This window comes from Grus americana, chromosome 1 (assembly GCF_028858705.1).
Source record: "Grus americana isolate bGruAme1 chromosome 1, bGruAme1.mat, whole genome shotgun sequence".
Lineage (NCBI taxonomy): Eukaryota > Metazoa > Chordata > Aves > Gruiformes > Gruidae > Grus > Grus americana.
In genome coordinates, this window is record NC_072852.1 from 13,420,141 (window position 1) to 13,435,541 (window position 15,401).

The 15,401-nt window shown below is 37.7% G+C and overlaps 1 protein-coding gene across 6 annotated transcripts in view; it reads left to right on the forward strand.

Annotated features, from left to right (window-relative positions):
- The window catches only part of MAGI2 (membrane associated guanylate kinase, WW and PDZ domain containing 2), a 776,571-nt gene that overhangs the window by 650,405 nt on the left and 110,765 nt on the right, over positions 1-15,401 (forward strand). For all 6 annotated transcript variants that reach the window (XM_054828768.1, XM_054828739.1, XM_054828749.1 and 3 more), the window contains exon 10: positions 7,599-8,234. In XM_054828768.1, the coding sequence (XP_054684743.1) occupies positions 7,599-8,234 (636 nt within the window). The remainder of the gene's footprint in view (positions 1-7,598; positions 8,235-15,401) is intronic.

Sequence of the window (15,401 nt, forward strand, 5' to 3'; positions counted from 1 at the left end):
AGAAATAAAATGTTGTGCGTACAAAAGCAAACGTGTTGTAAATTTTGACCTCCTTTTTCTAAAGGAAAAAAAGGGTTTCATTTCTACATGAGCCTCTGCACACAGTGACACCTTTCAAAGTGATCCCAAACAGCTATGCAAACATGGCATACATTTTTTATCTTGCTCTTCAGATCCACTGATGTTTTGTCACGCAGTTCATTCCACACCAGGCATTTCGGGATGCAAAAGTAGTTCCTGCAAGCAAAGCCTGGACAGAGCAGGCTTACATAATTTGTAAATAAAAGACTGCCTTGAAAACTGCACCTTTTTCTTTTTATGTGATCTTGCCTCCAAATTACTTATCCTCTTTTAAATAATGATTTTTTTCTAAAGTGGCAGTTTTAACATCCACACTATGCTTTCAGATGCTTGAAGAAGTGAAAAACTGCCTAGCTAGGAAGAGAACTTGCCTGCTCTTTAGCACTTTATGAACAGCATTCATTTAAGTATACTTCTGCTATTGCTTTACTTACATTTTTATTCTGCAATGTTTCATGTTTACTGGATCAGCAAATAATCAAGGTCTTTAGATGTTTTTGGAATGTATTTTATTCCTCTTCCAAAAAAAGTTAAATGCCTCTATTTAAATAGCTTTTACCACTATATGCAAAATACAAATGAAATGTAAATAGTTTCTTCTACTAATCCACATCTGCCTGGGTGTAATTATATGATACATGCTGGTTAAGCACAAAAATTTTGAATAGACAGCTTTTTAATTAGGCATGTGCGTTGGGTCACAGTAGAATTAAAATGGGTTCGGAAAAATTGACAGTATAAAAATGGCACCTGCTTCCTCAGATCTGATTCTTGGGCAGAGTTGCAGACACGTGCCTGTGTCCCATCCTGTGTCTCCAAAGCCAAGTTTGGTGCCAGAGTTCCCAGTCCTTCCAACGATGGGGACAGATTTTAGCCCCAGCTAACCACTTGTTAATGATGCTTTGTAGAATTACTGACTTTAAATGTGACAAAGAGCTGATTTACATCTGTTGCTCAGGTTTCATTAAGAGGACAAGTTATGCCTGTTTAATGCAAGTTGAAGTGCTGGAATGCCTAGAAATAATACTTTTTTATTTCAATTTTTGTCAGATTTAGTAAATACTCATTTTTGTTACCCTGATTTTTTTTCCCCTGAACCTCAGTTCCCAGAGTCCAGGGTGTGAAGGGAGGATCTATGGATAGTGGTTACCTGTCAGCTTTGCAGAGTTTGTCAGCATGTGGGTAAAACTTTCTGCACAAGGTGAAGACTGAGAAACGGTTCTTCCCTGCCAGTCTGAACAGAGATATTTTAATGGGCTGTTCCGTGTTCTCACATACCAGCAAGCGGTCCTGAAATTATTTCTGAGTGCAGAGGCAGCTTATGTCTCCCAGCAGTTCTCTTCATTTCACTGCGGCTGCCGCAGTACTATCTATCAGATAAAGCTGTTATAAAGCCAATAATAAAGTGGTCAATTTTAAATTTAGCTCTTCCAATCAGTAGCTGTGGTTATTATATGCATGTAGTTCTCCCCGGGTTACATTCTTGATATATTTTAGTGGTTAATTTAATGTTCCCTTTTAAAAGAAATAAGTTAGAATTTTCTTGGCAGGTGTTTTAAGTATTTCAGTACTAATATGCAATAGTCTTCTTACACTGCAAGCTCCTTTAAGAAGTTATTATAACTCAGTAATTTTTATTTTAAAAATAAGGACAATTATGCATAAGGTTAATTTTTTAAAATAAATAAATAAATAAATCAGGCTACCATGAACTGCAGGATCCTAGGTTTTATCTTTTGTCTATAAAACTTATGCCATGCAGATGTTAGCAGCTAGAGCCAATTTGGTTTTACAAGGTTGTCTGGCAGGTCAGAGTACAAGAAAACAGAGAATTTCTGTTTATGCAGAACCTTTTGAAATCTTTTACATCCAAAGAAATTACTCTACCTATTCATAACAAAAAAAAAAAAATGTATTCACACATTGGATTAACACCTACAGCAGGTGGAAGGAAGCTGAAATTCAAAGTTTCAGAATATAATTTGGCTGCTACTGTTTGACTAAACGATCCCTCACGCACTAGTTCTCTGTGCTGCTACTAGTAACAGTATGTGCACATATAAAAATACCTCATTACTAAAGAATCTTCACCTCTTCCATGACCATCAATCACATGCCGTTGTTATTAAAATTACCCACATGTTTCATACCTCAGTTCTGGAAACATGCTAACACCTCTGAATTTATTATTAATAGGCTACAGTGCCAGCAACGTTGCAGCACTTTGCAGAAAAAGAAGACAAGGTCACTGCTGAGAAGTGACAGAAATAGCTAGTAATGACAGGAGATGGTGTGGGTGGGCAGGTGAAGGGAAAGCTTCAACAACAAAGTAATCATCCATTGCTAGTTCTGAAGCTCATGCAAAGTATGAATATGCAGAATTTAGAGTATATGGTTGAGAAATGCAAATGGGAATAATGCTGGAGAATTTAGTAGAGTTTATCTGGGCTATAAATGCAACAAAAAAAAAAAAATGCAGCCTGAGTCTTGCAGAGCTGGTGCTTCCTGTGCTGACTTGCCAAACCGTGGGCTGTTTTTAGCTCCATTGCTATTGGCCTGTGCTGGTTGCAGGGGGGTAGCAGAGCTCTCTCTGCCCCCCACCAAATCACAGCATTCTGTCATATTTTAAGCACATGAACACAGATACTAAAAGCTTGATCCAAAACCCACCAGAAACAACGAGAAATTTCTACTAAACTTCAAATGTGATCATAAATTAACAACAAAGATCTAATCTGCATTTTTTCCTCTGCATTCAGACTTCGAAGTTTGAAGGATTCTCAATAAAAAGAGCAGTCCAGTAGGCAACTGAGTTCACTGAGGTACCATAAAAAATTCCAACCAGTAAACCAAGTGCACAAGAAACAATCATAAGAAATAAACAGTGTTTGTATACAAATGGTGGAAATATGGGTAAGAAAATGGGGGAACTTTACCTGCTTGTGCAAGATGTATATACAGACATTCTAGGGGTAATAAAAACATAGCAGAAACAGTAACTGGAGTCACTGAATAGTATAGGTTCCTCAGAAAGGAGGGAAATGGAGTGGTAGCATTACACAAAACTTTAGGATAATTTGTAATGAAATGAGTTACGTCAATATAACAGATTCTGTTTGGATCGAGCAGTTCAAGCATGAAAAAAGTATTTTTTGCAGAATTAATGCTTGCGGAAAATCCCCAGGGTGTCAGATTTGACTCTGCAACATTATTGAATGTAAGTAAGAATCTGTCATTAGAGGATGTTGAAGCTCGCAAATTTCTTCATCAGTCACTAAACCAACAAAAGACAATGACAGTTTAGATCTGGTTTTTGCTTTGAAATATGTAGATAACAAAACGTAACCTTTGACCAGCATTCAGACATTGAGTCCATTTACATTCCATGACAAAATAAGTAATGATCAGCAAAATTTAATAAGCAAAACAAGCTAGTTAAAGAAGTGAAATATTTTGGAGCTTCATGGATATCTCTGTGAAGAAGATGTCAAATTTCATCAAGTGTAACATACTGTGTTGTATCTGACAACAGGGAGCTAGGTTCAGCCATCCAGGAAGTCCCCTCCAGACCTATGTTCCTAAATTTGTCAGTTAAATGCAAGAGCCTTAAGTAAAGCAGAGGTAATTGTAAGACAGTTTGACAAATTTGGTCGCTGTCAGTGCTCCCTAACATTCTTTGACTCAGTGCTGAATTTGGACATCGGCTGCCGGACAGCAGAATCTGTCTTTGTGACGGTGTAGATGTTTGAGATGTAGGACAGGATATTTATTGTCTGCTCTACTGGGTGTCTATCAAACCTGCCACTTCATCCAGAAAGTCTCATTCAGATGCCTTCTCCATAGACGAGCCCTCCTGGTCTCCCTCATCTCTGAACAGTCTCAAGTAAGATAGGGTTGGTAAGGCGTGTGTAGAGTTTGTACAGGCTAGTGAGGAAGATGAAATTGGAGAGACCACCCTATAGTGAGGATGGTGAAGTACAGAGATGTTCAGCCTGGAGAAGAGAAGGCTCAGGGCGATCTTACCAATATATCTAAATACCTGAAGGGAGGGTGCAAAGAAGATGGAGCCAGGCTTTTTCCAGTGGTGCCCAATGATAGGACCGGAGTCAATGGGCATAAACTAAAACACAGGAGGTGCTATCTGAGAATCAGGAAACACTTTCTTACTGTGAGGGTGACCAAACACTGGAACAGTTTGCCCGGAAAGGTTGTGGAGTCTCCCTCCTTGGAGTCCTTCAAAAGCCGTCTGGGCACAGGCCTGGGTAACTGGTCCTAGGTGACCCTGCTTGAGCAGGGGGTTGGACAAGATGACCTCCCGAGGTCCCTTCCAAACTCAATTATTCTGTGATTCTGCAAGCAAGCTCCAGTCATTTTAGTAGGTTTAATTCTAAAAGCCAAGCAAAGTTTGATGCTTAATATAAATGTTCTGCATAACTTCAAAGATACCCACTCACTGTGAAACTGTGATTTCTGGAGGCAGACCATGGCTTGCTCAGAAAATCAGGCAGGAATTATAGAGGGGATCGCTATTATGCTTGTCCATATGCACCCATTATTACTAAAAGCAGCAGGAGAGAACAGGCAGAAAAGATGCTACAGGAACCTCTCAGGGAGTTTTTCTAAGGTAGAGAGGTTTTGAACTTTACATTAGCATGGCACTGGCTCTGTAATGCTCTTAACTTATCTCTCTCTTCCTACCAAATGCTGGGTACTTCTCTCTGTGTCAGCAATGAGGAACTCAGCCTGGAAAATTAGTTAGATTTGGAGAAACTCCTACAGTCCAGAGATTTATTTGAAGGATTTCTGAAATTAACCCCTTTTATTCCTCCTTCATGTCTCATGATCTGAAACTTTCTTCCCCGTTTAACACCATTGTAGCTATTTGAGTTGAACTTAGTAAGTCGTGCCTTTTTCCCCATCCCTCTTAACTTTCAGCCGTAAGTTCTCCATATGACAGTACAGCATTATGGGTCCCAAACGGTTCAACTGTGAGTGAGTTACAACTTCAGAGTGTGCCTAGACATACTATTCATGTTATACCTCAGAAACCACAAAGTCCTTTGAAAATGTTGATTCAGGAAATGCTGAAGAATTTTCTGCTGTCTTGTGAGGGATAATGCAGGGTCATTGTTTGAAGGAGTTCTTACCCAAGACCTTCTAATGCTTAGTTTTACCTGTTTAGTGACTGGGAAATGGGGCTACTTGGCCTATATATGTCCTGACTGCACTCCTGGTGCACAAGCTGATTTCTTTTCACTGGAGACCTATGTAATGTCAACTAGGTTATCTGATTTTCTGATTTTTGAAAACCATCTTGTTTTAAGTTTTAGATCACAGCTAATGCTGTACAAATGTATAAATTGAAGGGGTGAAAACAGACAACGATTTACTTGCCCAACACAATATACGCATTATTCCTTTTGCACCCTGCTTAAGTATTGCAAGAGAGGATGAACAAACAGATTGGTCTCCTCCCACCACATATCTGCATAGCCAGCACTCAGGGAAGTAAAGACTGCATGGATTAAAAAGTTGCAAGGGTACTATTAAGGCATAAGCTACTGAAACAGAGGCATGCATTGAAGAGGTCTCAGTTCAACAGTATCAGTCCTATTATGAGCAATGTCAGCCTCACTGCTAACGCGGAAGCCAGGTGTGAGAATGCAGGTAAGATCTTTCTATACCAGGGCATGAGCAAATCGCACTGAATTGCAGCCAATGCCACGATAATTTAGTGCAGTATATTCTTTTTCTCTTTTAAATCTTGACTTTTGAAAACTGTTGTACTCTCAGCTGCTTGAGACAGAAGCGTTGAGTTCTTTCAGCACTGCCTATAAAGTGACCTTACTGCTTTTGCTTATAGTTTGAAATCTATTTATGATGCACATTTAAGACAGTATTTGCAGCTCCTAAGAATTCTGTGAATAATATTCACAAACATTTTAACAAAGTCTCTTAGCATTTTTTCCCTAGATGCCCTCTGAAGAAATCTTTCTCTGAATCGCCATTTGTGCATATGCAATTAATTACTGTCAGGCTGTTAGAGAGGCTGATCATGTGGGAACTGACCATTTCATCTTCACATAGAAACAGCCCTTGCATTGGCATCTTGATGATGCTCTTTTTTTCCTCAGTTTGCTTGATTAGATCTTTTGATTGAAGTACTTGAAAGACATAATTTCATAAATACACTTGAAGCAATTCCACACAATCCACCTCATCCTCCCTAAATCATTCCCATTTTATTGCTGAAATTTGAAATACCATTAAAAAGCATGTTATGATAAGTCAATTGTTGAACTGTGTACCTCGTAGACATCTAACAGTATTGTCTGTATAAATTATTTCTTCTTCTTAATTAATGGTAGGATAATAAGATGATCTTCACTTAGAAAAATACTTTAACTTGTGGACTTCTTTAACTAAACATCCTTCTCCTTTGTTATAAAGATGTGTTTTATTAAAGTGGAAACTGACTGTGGGTCATCAAACTGTTCTGAATATCTTTTGTACTGATTACTCATTTTTATTTTAATATGCACTTTCACAGTAACATAAAAATTATTTATGGCTATAAATATCTAGATCTATTCTAACAAAAAGAAGGAACTTGAACTTATTTCTGAACTTGTCAGTAACAGAAACTGTTTGATGCATGAGCAATATGGAGACCCATAAATAGCCTGGTGACTTAAAGTATTCTGCTTTCATATATGCTCTGACTGGTAGCTCTGTACTATACATGAGACAAGATTTGGAGGTAAAGGTATTATCTTTATTTTTATTTGACCAACTGGCTTAGCTGGAAGTATTAAACTGATTTTCAGGCATTTGCCTAGATTTTTCTAATAAAACCTATTATACCTACCTACAAAATTTGTCCTGTTATTGTCCTTGAACCATCATGGCTGCAACAAAATACCACTAAATATCTCTATGATATGCAAGATACAGTTTAGTTCATGCCTAGAATAGGAAATTACTGTAGTAGTCCTAGATGTCTGATGGCAAGTAATGATATTTAATAGGAAACTGTCAATATCATGATCAATGCAAAAAGTATTTCTTTATGCACATGCATGCACAGTCTTGCATCCCTATTCATTGATTCTTAAGTCCACAAGTACTTACTATTTCCTTTTTTTTTTTCCTTTTACTCTTCACTGATCATCTTCAATGATATTTCTTGATACCAAGCCTCCAATTAAACTTCCATTGTATCTTATAAAAAAGTAATCTGTGGACTGCACTGAAAGGTAGTTAAGAAAAAGTGTATGTCTGGATCCAGCTTAATTCTCCAGCTACGAGTTTCCACAGTAGTGCTGTCATTGTCTGTTGGTATTATATTTATTGGCAGACAAACTGTAATTTTTTGTCTCCACTATTTGAGTCAGCATGTTGATCTAATTTATTGTATTTTTTTAGTAGAGTTCAATCTCATTAAAAAAAAAAAAATTGCACTGCATATACAGTAACTGAAGTTGTCTCATGTTGTCATTTCTTTTTTCTCTTTCTAGGTGATGTCATTGTCTATATTAATGAAGTTTGTGTACTTGGACATACTCACGCAGATGTAGTCAAACTCTTCCAGTCTGTTCCTATTGGTCAGAGTGTCAACTTGGTGCTATGTCGTGGATACCCTTTGCCCTTTGATCCTGAAGATCCTGCCAACAGCATGGTGCCACCCCTTGCAGTAATGGAGAGGCCTCCGGTAGTGGTAAATGGAAGACATAACTATGAAACTTATTTGGAATACATTTCTAGGACTTCTCAGTCTGTTCCAGACGTAACAGATCGACCACCACACTCCTTGCACTCCATTCCAGCAGATAGTCAGCTTGATAGCACATTCCCACCACCTGCCCATGATGATAATGTATCAATGGCTTCTTCTGGGGCCACCCAAGCTGAACTCATGACCTTAACCATTGTGAAAGGGGCCCAGGGCTTTGGCTTCACTATAGCAGACAGTCCTACAGGACAGAGGGTGAAGCAAATTCTAGACATTCAGGGATGTCCTGGTTTGTGTGAAGGTGACCTCATTGTTGAGATCAACCAGCAGAATGTACAGAACCTGAGCCATGCAGAAGTAGTGGATATACTTAAAGAATGTCCTGTTGGAAGTGAAACTTCTTTGATTATCCATAGAGGAGGTAAGTTTGGAAAGTCTGTACCATTACAAAAATGTGTGTAAAAGGTTCTAAACCGTAAGACATACATATACTCACTACATTCTTGTGTGCTAGATTGGAAATTAATTTCCATGTTGTGGGAGGTAACACCATTGGTTCTGGAAAAGTGTGTCTGCAATTAAGCATCCTAGGCAAAATCTAACAGTTTGTTGTACATTCCTTTTTGTGGTTTTAGTGTCAATGGTTCCACCTCTGTATAAGGGTAAAACTAGAACAGTTCCAAACTTTTCACCTCGTGATAGTTTGTATGGTGTCTGCAGCAAACTCTTATAGTCCCAAAGCACTGCTGCGAGCTTTAGATATAATTGTATATATTGACTCATTATGGTAGATCAAAATCAGAGCAATCTTTTAGCCCTTTACAAGGTTACTGGTTTTGATAAGCCATTTTACCTCCTTTTTCTTCATTGTAAAAGTATTGTACAACAGTTGTTTTGTTTCTTTCTTGACAACAAAGATCTATACTATATTTTTCTCTGTTTAAAGAAAATAGCTTCTAGCAACTTAGTTTTTCTGACCAGCCTGACACAGTAAGCTTGAATACACACCACTGGAAGGGGAGAGTCAAGACTTATCTGTAAGGAAGCAGTAACAACAGAATACCTTGACAGTGATAAGTAATTTCATAGCTTTTAATATTTTAGCCAAACAAATTTTCTTTGATGGTTTGAGATGAGCATCCATCACAATTTATTACTACCTGAAGTGAATAATGATTGAATTTCTTTAATTCAAGATCTTTGTTCCTCTAAAGGGATTCATATGTCATTGAATGTATGTTACTCTGTGTTTCAAAAGAAAAAAAAAGAATTCTATACAAAAATACTAATTACTTTCCTTCTGAAGAATAGAGGTTGGGAAGTGAAGCTTCAGTGTTTGCATATGCCAAATGTTTGTCATTAGAAAACCTACAAATCATTAGAACAAAGAATATAGTGACATTTTATCAAATTGCAGAAATAATAAACATAAGATGATTTAAATATCTGTAGATTCACATAATAAAGCATTTTTCATATCTATATTTAAAAGAATGATTTTATAGGATACAGAATCTGACATTTTGTTGGAATGAAACCTAATTAAGAGTGATAAGTAAAGGCCAATTGGTGTCACTATAGTATATGAACTTTGAGAAAGTTAATTGTTACAGAGGTGCTATATTAGTTGGTATTACATCTGGTTTTATTTAACACCCATTAAGAATCTGGAACAGTGAATTAAGCAACATTTTTTTCTGCAGGTGCTGAGAAATTAGGGAAAATTACACAGCAAAAAAAAGAGTATGAAGGGGATTAGAAGGGTTAATGTAACCCCAAAAGATAGGATTTTATTTTGAAAAATGCAAGCTAATCCTCCTCTAGAGGAAAACAATTCAGAACACCAATCTTCAGAGAGAAGTGGAGTGTGAAATCCAGTATGCTGAACAAGCCTGAGTAATAATAGACAGCAAAATAGATATTTCAGCAATCAGTGCAGGACAGTGGCAAAAAAAACCCTGAAGCAGCAACATACTCAAGCCCGGGAAGATAATTCCTCTCTCTCATGAGAATTTCTTCTTAGAGCATCGATTCATGATCAAAACAAGTTGATCAACATGATAGTTTAACAAGTTCTGGTACGTTAACTGAGTGGTTATTTTCTACACATTGCTGTGGCAGATAGGAGATACTGCGCTGAACTCAACCCTTGATAAATAAATTTACATCATCTTGTCTTTTGTCAGGCCAAGCATGGCGGTACAGATAGTTGCCCTAGCTCAGTCGACACTAAATGCTAGGTCCAAATGCGGTAACGTGTTCCGGGGTCTTAGCCCTCTGTTGCTGGGGCAGGGGGTGGCTGGTTGCTTTAGAGAATACAGAGAAGGGAACAAGAGCATGTTTTGTTCATGGTAAAACAATGACCAATGCTAAAGCAACTGTTTGAAAGTACTACAGAGTGATTAAACTTAATGGGGTGATACAGAACAAATGCAAGTTTACTATCAGAAATTTCTGTACATCAGAAATGAGTATACCTTAATGCAAAGTTGTTAGACTCGGAAATTAAAGAAAAGGCTCATTTGTTTCAGTGATTCAAAGGAAGTGAAAAAATACAGTGTATGAGACAAACCTACTCTGCCTGAGAGATAGCTAAATCATAGCTCAACAGAAATATAAGAACTATTTTAAGGTGACAATATGGGGTGTTTTTTGATAAATTCATAAAAAAAAGGGAATCCATGTGACCAAATATACATCTGTAATGCAAGTGATTATATCTATGCTAGTTGTCATGTCTCCTTTTATAGTCCCTGGGCAGAAATAGGCCTTTCTAGGGTGCAATTCATGCCATTCCAATGTAGATGTTTCAAACAAGTCATGTGTACCCTTAAAAGTATATATTCTGCTTGACTGACTATAAAGGGAATTGAGGATGGCTGGTTCAGATGTATGTGTCTATCCCACATGTTATGAATAAGACACAGATGATAAGATTTGGTCATGTGACATAATCTGAATACAAAACAAAGTTCTAGTACTTAGAGAAACCTGCTATGATTCTAAAATATTTAGTCTGTGACACTGGGGAAGCAAGACCTACTTTCTGGTTACTCATAGATCCAATTTTTATTTGATTATCTCTAATGTGTAATGGCACTTGATTAATACCATCCTTTTCCATCATTACCCTATGCATCCTGTCTTTAGTGCCTCATTTTTAAGATTAAGACCAAAGAACTATTGCTGACCGTGGAAGATGAAGGCTGTGTTTTGCATAAGGTTGTGTGTTGCCTTGTAATGTATTCTGTCTCTGATACGAGTATGGCCTGACTGCATAGTTCACTGTGGCAAATCCATTTTTGTAAGTGACTTAATTTCTCTCTCTCATCCAGCAACCTTATCTACATTGCAGACAAGAAACAGATCGATATTGGCTGAAATATATTCTCACTATAGGAAAAAAGCATCTCATATAGGAAAAAATGCTCTCTCTTATGCATATAGTATGCATGCTACAGCATTTAAAAAGCCATTGTCCCTCAAGCTTAGGAGGTCAACAGCCAGAGCGTGCAGGGAAAGGAAAGGTCTGCGTGGCTCAAAAAGATGGAGGGAATAGCAGTACTCAGATTTAGAGAGGCCGCTAAAGAAAACTGTCTGAACCAACACCAAACAGAAACTTGTCATGGGGTACAATCCAGCTGGAGGATGTCCCACTGAATTTGTAGTGTACTCATTTTAAAATTTCTAAAGCAGAAGTAGTAGTTTACCTGCTTGTTAAAAAAAATCATGGAAATAATATCATTGTATATCTAAGAAAAATACTAAGCAGCACTTGTTTAGATGACAACGACGATACTCTGTGGCTAGAGATCTTACAATCTTCTTTCTTAGTTAGGTTCTTTGCTAAACAGAGATGCGCTCCTTGGTTTGGTCTCTTTGCATCTGTTTTTGCTGACCAGCCATATAGTTTGCATTGATTACTATAAGCTGACAGAAGTGTTCATGCTGGGAAAAAAAAAAAATAATAGAAAAAAAGATATGAAAGTGTTCATTACCCAAACATATTTATCCCTTTCCAGCTTTGCTTCAGTTTGCTTCAGCCTTCACACTTCATCCTGTTTTTGCAGCAGTCCGCATTGAGTATAGGCTGCTGAAATAGTATGGAAGAGCTCTCAAAAATCAGTCCATTCGAATGTGAATAGAACAGAATTCTGCATTAGTTCAGAAGTACTGAAAAACAGCACTACGTGGTTGAAGCAGTACATACCAAATTTATGCAGAACAAAATATTCACTAATTAGGACATCAAAAATTGTTTTTGGCATGTTCTACTAAGTGAGCTATCCAAGTACCTGACATGTGCCATCTCTTTGGGGAAGTACCTTGAAATATATGAACCTATAGACAGCAGCCCAGCCCCAGAAGTGTTCCTGTCTGAAAAAGAACTGACACATTCAAATGTAGATCCATCAAGACTATGTCTGAAATACTGTTGTTAAGGAAATCTGAAGATAACCCAGGACTGATTCATGAAGCTATGGCAACCCCTAAACAAGTGCTGTGAGTGAAACATTAAAACTAAATGCAAAAAGTGGGAGCCTGACAAAGTTCCTACATCAGATGGCTGTTTTATAATGGTGGAATCTAAACAGGCTCTGAGAAACCAAGACTGTTAGTGTGAAATGGAGACAGAGAACTGATGCACTGTCCATACTGGTTGTTAGCCCAGTCCTGGCATGGGACTGGAAGAAGCCAGCAGCCACTTTCACCCTGACATGATATGGGAGATAGTGTGGACCACAGGCAATGCACAAACAGTCAAGATGAGGAGGGAGAATTTAACTATGTAGATGTAAAGTGTGAGGATAAAAGGATGGCCAAGTATCTTTCTCAGATTTTGTGTAAACCCCAGTAGAAGTTTATAACTCCTTAAGACTGCTAACAGATACCAGTATAGCACACAAAGCATCAGCAATTTCCAAAGCAGCCAGAAATTTCACAAAAAAAACATCTCTGCATATTCATAGAATCATATCATAGAATCATACAATGGTTTGGGTTGGAACGGACTTCAAAGATCATCTAGTTCCAACCCCCCTGCCATGGGCAGGGACACCTTCCACTAGAATTCTAGTGAATAAGCCTAGCCCCTCAAGATGAGCAGACTTCAATGGAAGGAATACTACATCTTTGGTGCCCTTTCCATGGACTGATCTCAGATTTACCTCTCTACCATAGAGACAAACTATTTTTCTATTTTTTTGTCCTGGCTTGCTATATGATGTCTTTCACTTCCTCTGGTCAGGAAAGCGCATACTTCTTTTTCTCCAAGTTGTCCTCTCTCTTGAGAAAGCTGCACAAGATGAAGCTGCAGGCAGCACCATCAGTAGTCTAACACTAGTCTGGCCCAGGCACTACTGATCTCCTGCTTCCACAACCTCAGCCCACCACTGAGGTCTCTAGAGCTTTGACTCTGCTTCTGCAGATCTTCATTCAAAATATTAAGAGGGTACCTGGTGCAAACTGGAGACCCTGTATCTCATGGCTTGCTCATCCCCAGCTCAGGACTTTCTAGTCAACAGTACTGAGTGTTTGAAGAAATGGATCGTTAGGAGGATAATGTAGGTTTTTGATTTGGAACTTATGGAGGTTTTCTATCATCCTGCTGTCTCTACTCTTTTACATCCCTGAGTCATTGGTGATTTTTTTCCTTCTGGTCGCCTCCTAAAGGAACCCAGTCTTGGTTTAATTGCTTCGTATGTGTACTCTGAATTAATAGCAGTCTCTTCGTGCTTACTTTGTTCATGAAGGTACACTTCTTTCTGTTGTCCCTGACAAGAGATATTGGGAAATACAAGGTCTGACAGTTCTCCTGCTTCCTGCCATACTTTCTCCTCTGCAGACAGTAACTCCAACTGTACGTTTGCTCCTGATCTCTTTTCTCCTCTTTCTTGAGAGTATTCTAACGTTGAGAGGAACTTAGATCCATTTGGCAACATCGGCGGTTTTAGCCCTGCTGTATTCTCAAATGGCACATGTATCTTTCATTTGTGAGTTTGAGGGACATTTGATCCCACAAAGGGAATATGCACGTGAACCTAGTAGTGAACCACTGACCCATTTGAAGTGAACCATGTGAACCATTTGTACCTAGAAGTCAAAGACATAAACTTCTTCTATCCAAGATGCTGCTAAAACATATTCTTTCAATTTTCTTTTTCTGATTTACCACACCATTTTGGCTCTGTGAAGTGCTCTGTTGTTCCTGGGTCTGTCTGCTTTAAAACCGATGGGAAACTGACCTTTTTCCTTTCCATCTCAAAATTATGAGCTTTTATATGACATCATAAATTCAATAGTTTCCTCAGCATGAGTTCTCTGTAAACGTGTCCTTCTCATGCTGGTTTTTGAGTTGTTTCATTTTTTTGCTCTTTTTTCTTTTTTTTTTTTTTTTGCTGTTCTTAGCTAGTAATGCCAGAAATATTTAATGGTCAAAAACATTGTGAGTCATGCTACATTGTCCACTTCGTTGACATTGTTGTTAGATGTTATCTTGCCCTTTTCCCCATCCCCCAGCTTTGGTCATTTGTTCCTTCCTACCTTCCCTGCATAAAAATCAATATTTTCTGCAAGATAGTTTCATAACAGCCTTGTGAGAGAGGCAGTTTTCTTTCCTATGTTAATTCCAGAAATAAAATCTCTGAAAGATTTTTAGAAAATACTGTTACCATGCAAGAAATACTGCTGTTATATTAACATAACTCCTGGAAGCACTGCTTTCCAGATTCCTTTTTACAAGGCATGTCTCGCCTTACAGAGTATCATATTTTTAGCTGTGAGATATGTACTCTCCTAGTAACCTTGAAAATATTTACATCCTTTTTGTCCTACACATTGAGACTGTTTTATAATTTGGATTAACTTGAAATATTTTTAAGTATCTTGTTGTAGTCATCTGATATAAAATCTATTTTAATAAATATTTTACGTTATAGTAGGTAAACTAAAAATAAGTTACATATATAGCCTAGTTTATGAAGGGACTCAATCTAAATCTTGTTAGTAAGAGAAATGGTAACCTCTCAGTAGCACAGGGAATGACAAATTTGAACAGAGGGAGTCATGGCAGGAGACCAGTTATCCTAAAATTCACACTAATGAGACTTTCATATCTTTTCTTGTATAGCTCTGATTAGCAGTGAAACAGTGTGCAATTGCTTCCATATTTCTGAATAAAAGAAAAAGAAACCATAGACCTCCTTAATGAATATGGATTCCTGAAAAAATAGACATCAATAATAGTTAGTAGCTATTACGCTGTATTAATGGAAGTAGTATTAATTGCATTGCATTGCAAAGTAGTAGTGTTATGGTTTTGCTGCTTCTTTCTTATTAATGTTTGTGCACTGTGTGGTACATTTGTGGATAATTTTGCAAAGCATTAGATAAATCTTTTTTACATATATTGCATAGAAGGTTTTTAATGACTATTAGCAAGCATTTTGTTTCAAAAGTACTTTTATTATCGGTGAAACTGTTTTCTAATGTAGGCTTATATGGTCTGTGTTAAATTTGAACAGTGCTTCTATTAAAACTTATGGGGACACTTCTCCTAGGGATGTGTGTGCCTAACTCTTGTTGACAT